At 55.0% G+C, this 10067-nt stretch overlaps 1 protein-coding gene across 1 annotated transcript; it reads right to left on the bottom strand.

Moving 5' to 3' along the window:
• Nucleotides 1-306: 306 nt before the first annotated feature.
• BSND (barttin CLCNK type accessory subunit beta) lies at nucleotides 307-8499 on the bottom strand (the record flags this gene model as incomplete). Its single annotated transcript, XM_079937673.1, has 4 exons — nucleotides 307-814; nucleotides 1675-1944; nucleotides 3754-3848; nucleotides 8323-8499. The coding sequence occupies 4 exons, from the start codon at nucleotides 8497-8499 to the stop codon at nucleotides 400-402; spliced, it is 957 nt and encodes a 318-aa protein (XP_079793799.1). The 3' UTR covers nucleotides 307-399.
• Between the last annotated feature and the right edge of the window lie 1568 nt (nucleotides 8500-10067).

Below are 10067 nucleotides of genomic sequence, written 5' to 3'. Positions count from 1 at the left end.
GCTGGACTAAAAGACACGTCAGGAATAAGAGCCCTGAGAGGCCTTCACAGAGGATCGGGGACACGGGGGTAGCACCCAGGAGGGTTCCTGTTCAGAGGCCAGCTCTGGGGGGAGGCAGAAAGGGCTCTTGAGGGCCCTGGCTGCTACAGATCTTCTCAACTAATCATATTTGACCTTCAAATCTTTACAAAAGGTATTAATAATCCGAACAGCAATGGCCCAGTAATGTAATCATCTCCTCCCTGTGCATTTCTGTGCAGTTCTCAAAATGCTCTCGGGTCCACTGTCTCCTGTGAACCTCCATCTAACCCCATTTTGCAGGTAGTGAAATTGAAGTCCTGTGTGATCACATCGGGGTTAGCCCCAGAGCCAGGCTAAAACCCAGGGAGCATTTCCATGTCAGCCCTGGGCGTCGGGCTCAAAGTCCAGTTCCTTGTCCGGAAGGGGGTCCCCAGGGCTGTCGGGAAGCCCGTAGTACAAGTCTTCCTCTTCCTGTTCCGGCTCCTCTGTACCTGCGTCCGAAGCCTCCTCTTCCTCCCGCTTTGTCCTCGGGGGTCTCTGGCAGGAGCTGGGCAGGGCTGCCACCTGTAGCTGCTTCTCTGGAGGCACATCCTCCAACGCTGGGGCATCAATGAGGGCAAAGTCATGGAAGCGGTCCAGCCGGCACCTGCAAGCCTGGGGCTCCGGGGTTGCAGGCCGGGGCTCCGCCCCCTCAGATGGTGCCAGGTTGGGGCTGCTGCCCTCACTGGAGCCCACGTCCAGGTCATCTTGGAAGGAAGCCAAGGGTGCAGAGCCCTGGGGACAGGTCGGGGGGCTGCAGGGGCAAAGGCGGAAAGGGCGAGGGTAGCTCTGAGTCAGACTGCCTGGGTCCAAATCCTACCCACTAGCTGCAAGGCCCAGGGTAGGTGAGTTCACCTGTCTGGGCCTCAGTTCCCTCCTCTGTAAAATGGGGAAATAACAGCATTCACTCCTATGTTTATCCCTGAGGTTTACAACAGATAATGAACGCAAAGCACTTTGCACAAGGCCTGGCACATAGTAGGTGCTCAAGAAATGGGCCTTTATTATGTTATCCAAACCAGGTCACTCCTCTGCCTCTCCAATCACTTGGAGGTCTCCTCTGGGCCCACAATCCCTATCACACTGGGTGTCACCTTCTGTTCCCTTGTGTGCCTCCCCCATTGGACGAGGAGCTCCTGCAGGGTAGGGGCTGTCAAGGGCTGGCAGGGAGTAGGTACCCAGTAATGCTGGTGGGTGAGTGACTACGTGGATGAATGAGGAACCCAGTTCATGAACAGCTGGGCACAGGGCGGGGCGGGGAGTGACCTGACTGAGGTCACAGAGCACATCAGTGGCAGAGCCTGGATTTGAACTCAGGTCCTCTGGCTCCCTGCCCTGGCCCCTCATGACGAGTATTCGGACAACTCTGAGGTAGGACCGATTATTCCCATGTGGGGAAACTGAGGCTCAGGAAGGTGAGGGACATCCGTAGGTTACACAGCAGAGGAGCTGGGATTTGAACTCAGGCCCATCTAAGCCAAGACCCATGTGTCTGCTACCCCTGCTGCTTCTCAGGGTGTCCCCAGCCTCTCTACTCCCCAACGTCCCCAGCCACCTCTTAGTGGCCACACCCCTCCTCCTTCACCCCAGCACCCCTGCGCTCCGTGCACTCACCCGGGCCTGCCCTGACTTGGGTCTCTTTCTCCCTCGTCCTGGTCCGAGCCCCTGTGGATGACCACGGCGGCTTCCAACAAAGCCTGAGGGTCGCGAGGGCCACCTTCTCCTCCATCGCTGGCTCCTGGCTGTGGCCGTCCCGGCTTAGGAGCCAGGACGGGGTGGGGGTCTTCACTGTAGCCCATGACCTTCATCTGCATGTGGCTGAAGTCCGGCAGGCTCTGGTCGTAGGCGGCTTCCTCCCACAGCCTGACGTAGGGGGTCCGGGGGCTGGGCGGGGGCACAGCAGACAGCGGGAGAGAGAACAGGCAGGTGGGCAAAGATTCGATCAACAGACATCAGTGCCGTCCCCTGGCCCACCTGCTCCGCGCACCAGCCTCCCCCGATCTCAGAGAAGCGTCTGCGGGTGGTTACTGTACCCAGTTCATTGATGAGGAGGCTGGGGCCCAACAAGTTAAGTTGAGCGGCAGAGCTCAGACCCTCAGTCCAGTATGCCTTTCACCCACGTCTCCAAAGCTAACTCCAAGGCTGCGGCTGTCAAATGAAGACCAGCTCGCGTTGACTGAGCGTTTGCTGGGTTCCAGACGGTGGCCTGAAGCCTTTACATTTATCATCCCATTTATTCTGAATGACACCTTGAAGCAGAATGGTCGTTCCCGCTTTTCAGATGAGGACAGAGCAACGGTAAGAACCAGCTACTGAGTGTTCCTTGCAGGCCGGGCTCTATCAGTTAGCTCATCTAACCCTCCCTGTAACTCTGGGAGATACTGGAGGAAGCTGAGGCACAGACACCTTAGCTGGCTTGCCCAGGTGGTGCAGACCTAGGGGGTGGTACTGGGGCTCCAAGCACCCCTTTCTCCACTGCTCTCTACAGTCCAGGGCTGGGAGCAGCAGGGAGGAGCGCAGGCTCAGGGTGGCCTGAGCCCCAGCTCTGTTCTAGCAGCTCTCCCTGTGTGACAGTCCTGAGGCTGGCCCCCACACCCACCCACCCAGATCTGGTCTGGTGTTGACTCCCCGTGAGGTTTGGGGCTTGGGATTGCACTTCTTGAGCCTCAGTTTCCACATCTGTATAATGGGCCTGCCACCCCCCTACTTCACAGGGTTTCTGTGAGGCCTGAAAGAAGAAATGGGCACAAAACGCCTGACTTGCTCTCTGGTGCTTTGGAAGCACTTCCTAGTGATGATGGCAAAGGCTTCTAGAGGGCCCGCTATGCCCCAGGCTCTGTTCTTAGCACCTGGCTTATTAAAGTCCACCATCCATATCACAGGTTCCGCATCCGCACATTCGACCAACCGTGGATCTAAAATATATTTTTTTTAAGTTCCAGTAAGTTCCAAATAGCAAAACTTGAATTTGCCACACACTGGCAACTACTTACATAGCACTTACACTGTATTTACAAACATTGACACAACATTTACTTTGTATTAAATATTATTAGTAACCTAGAGATGATTTAAAGCACAGGGGAGGATGTACACAGATTGCAAGCAAATACTAAGCCATTTTATATAAGGGACTTGAGCATCTGCGGATTTTGGTGTACGTGGTGGGAGAGGGTGTCTGGAACTCATCCCCTACAGATACTGAGGGACGGCTGTATTATCTCACTTAGCCCTCCCTGAAGCCTAGGAGGAAGGTACTATTAGTATCCCTATTTCACAGATGGGGCAAAGAGAGGCAGGTTGCTTTCCCAAAGTCACCCAGCCAAAAAGTAGCAGGGCCCCAGGGCTGTGCCTTGGCCATCATGATGCCTCTTGTTTGCTAGAGGAGTAGTAGTCATCGCTGTGTGGGATTTAGGGTCACACCTATTTTTGATTTCTGGTCTGCCACTACTTCACTGTAAGACAGGACAAAAATCCCTGAGCCTCAGTTTCCTCATCTGTGAAATGGTCATAATAAAGCTCACTTCATAGAATTGAGAGGTCAAAACAATCCATGATTTCTGATAGTATGTTCTCAGTAAGTGGGAAGGCAAAGCCAGAGCCTGGGGCAGGGGAGAAGACTGGCCTGAGGGGCTCACTGCCCCTCCTCTCCCTCCACTGCCCCACCCCTGCCCCAGAGGGCCCGGCACCCACCTCTTCATCTCAGCAGTGAGCCCATTTTCCAGCAGGCCCAGCGCCTTCGGTGACAGGATGCCTTGGAAGTCAGAGTCAGCAGGTACGAAGGTGATCTGCAAGGCAAAGGGGAGAAGGCTTCTCTGCAGCTGCCCACACATATCCGTGGTCACTGCTCCCCCAGAGCACGGGCCTAACATCTCCACATACCCTAGGAGACAGGCCTGACAAGGGAGGCCACCCCGTTTGACAGGAGGGTGCCTGCTCAGGGCCCAGCGCCTGTGGCCGGCCGGATGTCTGGGCTCCTGCTCTCACTGGCTCTTCATTCACCCAGCACTCAGGGAGCATCAGCTGTGTGCCAGGCACTCTTCTAGGCACTAGGGGGCAGCCATGAGTGAATGAGACGAACACCCCTGCCCTGGGGGAGGTCATATCTTGTCATTTCCAGGGGTCCTCGTCCAGTGCCCAGCACTTGCCCGACCCGGAGTAGGCCCTTCGTCCGCATCTGGTGAGTGAGTGGGAAGCAGTCATGTGTTTCTTGGCACAGACAGAGGCTGCGGTGGGGAGGACAGAGAAGTGGATGGCTGAGGTTGTGCCTACACTGCTGAACTGTTCACTTAAAAATGGTTAAGATGGTAAATTTTATGTTATGTTATATTTTACAATTAAAAAATGTAGGACTAGTAATGCCTGTCTCCTGGATTCCATGAGATAACATATAAGGAGTCCTCCAGCACAGAGCCTGGCACACAGTAGCTGCTCAGTAAATCATAGTTTGATGCTACTGAAGATGAAGTTACCTGACTTCTCTAAGTCTTGTTCTCCCCAGCTAAAAATTTGTTCAACAAATATTTGATGAGACCCCATTGTGTTATGCCAGGTTCATAAACGGCAGCCCCTTTTCTCCCTTTCCCGTAGAGTACGGTGAGAGAAAGACACTGTCTGCACCAGGAAAGCACCCAATCCTGCTGGGGAGAAGGGAATGATAGATGGATGTGTTCTTAGAACTCCTGTGAGGGGTAAGCTTCCCCCAGATGTCTGGAAATGAGCGAGGGGCCTGGGTATCTTCCACACCCACTTAGTATGTCCTGCACTTGCCAGCTGAGTCTGTATTTCCTAGAAGCTGCCCCTTCCTCCAGTCTTCCTCCTTCTCCCCATCATCATAATCACCACCACCACCATCATCTCCATCAACATCATAATTACGTCATCACCAGCAACATCAGCACCAGCGCCTTCATCACCATCACCATCATCATTATCACTCTACAGCATCATTATCATTGCCACTGTGGAAAGCCTGGAGGAGGAGGAAAGTCCTGACAGTCTTACACACAAGTTCTTTTAAGAAAGGGTGACAGGCAGAGTTGAAGCTGGGGAGGGGAGATCAGATCATAAAGACCCCAGAGCATCAGGCTAAGAAATTCAGCCTTTAATCCAGAAGCAACAGGAGCCCTGGAGGAGTTCTCAGCAGAATACAGAGCCAGATTTGTGCTCAGGCAGAGTTCTGAGCAGTCCCCAAAGGGAGGGAACAGAGGGATGGAGGGAGGCCCGTGGAGAGGACCAATCCATCAACCACCAATCAGGGGCCTGTCCTGGGCTCCAGCAGAGCAGGCAGGAGTGGGGAGTGGGCGACTTGTAGGCAGAATCAGAAGCCAGACAGGGAGAGGCCCTGCTTTCCCAAACGATCCTTCCCCTTCTCCCAGTTCCCCTGCCCCATCTCAGCTAATGGGCACAGCATCCCTGACAGTCCCACCTGCTAGATTTGCCCCGATTCCTCCTTCCCTCTCAAGCCTGAGGCCCAGCTGACCACCAAATCTGACCAAGTCTACTTCAGAAATTCAATAAAATAAGCTGGATGGGAGGACCAGGGCCACGCCCAGCCACGACAGGTACTATATGTTTGGTGAACTGGAAATGTCTTCTTAGCTCCTACAGCCTTGGGTTCAAGTTCTGCCTTAGTCTAGGAAATGATCATCCTCCCTTGGACCGAGAAGGAGCCTCCCCCACTGGCCTGGTTGCGCTTGAACATTCCTCCTCCCAGATGTCAGCCTGATAGCTTCCTCGAGCTGCAAAGCTGCTCACAGCCGTCCCTCATCCCATCCACTAAAGGGTCAGGTCCAAACTCCTCAGCATGGCATCCAGGTCCCGTGGACCTGAGCCCCACTCCCTCTCCACCTTACTTCGCTCCCCACGCCCTCCGGCAGCCAGGCTGACTCACTTGCCTTGTCCTTTCACCTGATGTCTTTGCTCGTGCGGTTCCTTCTGCCTGGAATTTCTTTCCCCATCTTTTCTGCCTGGTGAACTTCTACTTAACCTACAAACCCCAGCTCATCTTCCCTGTCAAGCCCACTCCCTCCCCATCAGGCAGAAAACTGTCTCCTCCATGAGACTCCCAGGGCCCCAAAGACAGGGACGGCTTAATTCACATGGGTACTGGCTACCCCTTCCCCCATATCATAATCGGCTAATTCCATTCCCTTATGTTTATATTTTTTTCAATCCAGAAAATTCCCGTTCGTCAGGCACTGAGGCAGGGGAGGATCCGGCAGGGAGGATGGGCGCCAGCATTTGCTGAGGGCTCTGATCGCCCAGGTTCCAATGAGACAATGTGGGAGACCGGGACCCTCGTCTAGCACACCTCCCTGGTTTACGACGCACTTCCCTCCCCTCCTTTAGTGTTCCAGCCCTAACAGCCTGCGTCCCTGAAACACACACCCACGTCTGTGCTCACACACCGGCACACACATCCAGAGACCCTCCCAAAGCCACAAACACCTGTCCTGAGAACGCTGCCTTCGCATTGGCTCCAGGCCAGGCGTGATGCCAGGTCCCCCACCTATAAGCCCCCACTGGCTCCTCCACAGGCCCGGGCGAGCCTCTGCTAAGGCCCCAGAAGTGGGGCACAGGGAGGGGCATTTGAGTCAGGGCCTGGTGGGCACTGAAACCTGTGCCTTTTCTGACCCGCCATGCGGCCTCCACGGCACACGAACACGTGAATCTATCAACAGTTACTCATTAATACCCAGCAATATTCCCTCCTTCCCCCCTCCCGCCACTCCCTCATCCCCACTGCCACCCGGTCACCCTGCCTACCGCCCACAGCCAGCTCTGTGAACGGAGTGAGGCAGGAAGGACACTCCTCCCACCCCACCCCGGCCATCACCTTGCTGTCCCCCAGGGCCCTCTTCTCCCGGTGACCTCTGCTCAGGACACCGAACAGAGAGAGGCGAGTTGACTGTAAACTGCTCAGTAAACGACCACAAACCAGCCGGGACCGCCTCGGTGCTGAAGGAACGCGCTAACAGCCCGGGGCTTCCCACAGAGGAGACAGGACTGGGAGAGCCGAGCCCAGGCCCCCAGGATCCTCCCCCCTCCTCCCACACCCCAGCACGGCCATCCGGGCAAGAGGCGAGGAGGTGTCTGAGTGTGTGGGGCTGCCTGGGGCCTGGAACCCTGGATGGCGGGACCAGCAAGGCCCTTAAGATGCACACGCTTTCCCACCCCCTGTTCCTGACTCACATATTCTACAAATGTGGAAACTGAGGCTCAGAGAGGGAAGGGGCTTGACCAAAGTCTCCCAGGTAGTTAGAGGCAGAGCCCTAGTTAGAATCCATGCTTCTTTCCTTGTCTCCCTGGGTCTATCTGACCAGCTGCTGTGACCTTGGAGAAGTCACTCAACCTCTCTTGGGGCTGAAGGGTTACAACTCCTGGTATGCCCATTTCACAGGGTTGTTGAGAGGATCACTAACAGTAAGCGTGGCAGCGCGTCACCTAAATATAACACTCTACAGTTTACAAAACTGCCCATCTCTTTTCTGTTCTCCATAATAACTCTGTGAGGCTGGGAGAATAGGAGCTCGGGGCCTCATTTTGCAGATGAAAGAAACTGCGGTTCAGAAAGATAAAGGTCACACAGAGAGTTTGGAGCAGAGCTAGAACTAGAACTCAAGATTCCCAAACCAGTGCTCTTCCCATCACTCAGTCACTTATTAGGCTAGGAGTTCGTTAAAACTTCAAAAGATAGAGCTGCCTAACCCAGGCCATGAAGGTTACAGCTGACCCACCCAGAACACTCAGCAGCCCTGGGACGCAGGGATCGCCCTCCCGAGGTGGAGGGCTTTGCTTTAGGTGACACACGTCTGAGCTCTGATCCCAAGCCTGACACTTAGGAGCTGTGGGACCTCACTTTCTGAGCCTCGGGCTTCTCTAGTGTAAAATAGAACGTCAAAGGTACCAAAAAGTTCAGGATGAGGACTGAACTGCACCAGGGATGCAGGCGTGCCGGCAGGCAGCCAGCCCTCATAAACTCTGGTTTCAAGCACCTGGACTGTGTGGTGGGTTTTCCTGCGTCTCCCCCATGGTGCCTAGTTCAGGGCTCCAGATCCAGGGGGGTCCTGATCTATCTCTATGATAAGGGATAGATGGATGGATGGATGGACGGACGCTCAGGAGAACGGAGATAAGAAAAGAAGGGGGAAAGGGGAAAGGATAACAAGATGATTGAAGGATGGGGGATTGATGCCTGGACACAGCCCCAGGCCCTCCTGGGCCCTGGCCCCCAGGCCACCTCTCCCCACTACCACCTACCTTGGGGTAGCACTGGCACATGCTCCAGATGACACCCCCGATCACCATGACACCGCCCATGGCGTAGAAGGTGCCGTAGACCTGGGGCCGGTCGTGGCTCATGAGGAATGTGCCGAGGGCCAGCAGGAAGAGCCCCAGCATGATGAAGCCGATGCGGAAGGTCTTCTCATCAGCCATTGCTGCCTGGCCAGGCCTGGTCTGTGCACCACCCGCAGAGGGGCGCCAGTGAATCAGCCAGCCGTCTGCACACGCTCACACCGGAGGAGTGACGCTCTGGGATCACTGCAGATCAGGGCTTCAGGTAAGGGGGAAGGAGGCTCCCTTCGGGTCCAGCTCAGCCCCTGGGAGCACCAGTTCTCCAGGCTGGAGGAGCTACGCTTGGGTGGCCACGTGCTCCCACCTTCACTCCCTCTCACCTTCCCTCTGGGCCCTTCGGAGTGTGTGGGAATCCGAGTGAGGGAGACACGAGGGAAGGAAGGGGAGGTTCCAGGGGCTGGGCCTGAGCCAAGGCTTTGACATCACCTCATTTGCCTGTTCAGGGCCAAGCTGGGCTGACAGGTGGCCCCGCACCGTCCAGCCACGGGAAGCAGATACCATGCTGCAGCCCCAAGACATCAGAATGCCACTGGAGGATCCCACAGGGTCCCACAGGCTGGCATTTTAGAATCCTGAAGATTCTAGACTATTCAAGGTCATGTGCCCATCTGGCCCCTATTTATTTGACCGTGGCTGCACGCATGGCTCTGTTCTAAACATGTGACACATGTTAACTCATTTAAGGAACCCCGTGAGGCAGGTATTACTATCCCTACTTTACAAATGAAGACACGAACAAGTAACTTGCCCAAGGTCACGCAGCTAGAAAAGGCAGAGCAGCTGGGATTTGAACCCGGAGGCCGTGGGTCCACAGAATTGCCACTGGGTGATACTGCCTAACTGTAGCACAAGGGTTAAACGTGCAGGCTCTGGTGGCTGGACAGACTGCCTGGGCTTGGGTTCTGGTTCCTCTATCATGGTGCAGTGTGGTCTTGGTCAAGTTACCTCCTGTGCCTCAGTTTTCCTCCTCTCTACAATGGGGATAATAATAGCAACTCACAGGATTGGGTCTATCCCCAGGCTTGGTCTCCCTGAGTGCCTCTGTCCCCTTCCCGTACTCTGTGCTCCAGCCAGGCCTGCTGGCTCTGAGCTGGCCGTGGTGAGGCAATGCCCCTCTAGGGTGTGAATGGCCGACAGCAATTTCCTTGCCTCCTAACCTAGGAAGATACCTTCATCCTAAGAATGAGACTCTAATGGTGGAATTGCAGTCCTAGGGACAGGATGAGGGTAAAAATCAGATTCCCCTACAGGATTATAGGGAAATGAGGGTCAACAGTATCTCTAAAAGAAAATGTTAACATGTAGTTTGTATGGTATTGAATTGCCGCTGCAGGAGAAAAGGCTTTCATTTGGCACCCTGACTTCATAGGTTTGGGGATTTTCCTGTTTGTGATGTCACCCTCTCCCTCCTCCCCAACACAAGCTGTGCTGGTTCCCGACATCACACCTGTGCTCACGTGATACCCTCTGACATCTCTGCCCACAGTGCCTTGGGGTTTCATTGTGAAGCTGTTTCTCCTTCACCAGCCCTCAGACCCAGCGCTTACAGTTTGCGGAGTGGGGCAGAGCTTGGGGGACCCTCCCAGTGAGAGGCTGCTAAGCGGTCAGAGCAGGGCTGAGAGGCACCAGGTGACAACCATGTTTGTTTC

The sequence above is a fragment of the Stenella coeruleoalba genome (genome assembly GCF_951394435.1).
Source record: "Stenella coeruleoalba genome assembly, chromosome: 1".
In the NCBI taxonomy this organism is placed as follows: Eukaryota; Metazoa; Chordata; class Mammalia; order Artiodactyla; family Delphinidae; genus Stenella; species Stenella coeruleoalba.
Note: the sequence above shows the minus strand (reverse complement) of the source record. Positions and strands in the feature narration are given on the sequence as shown.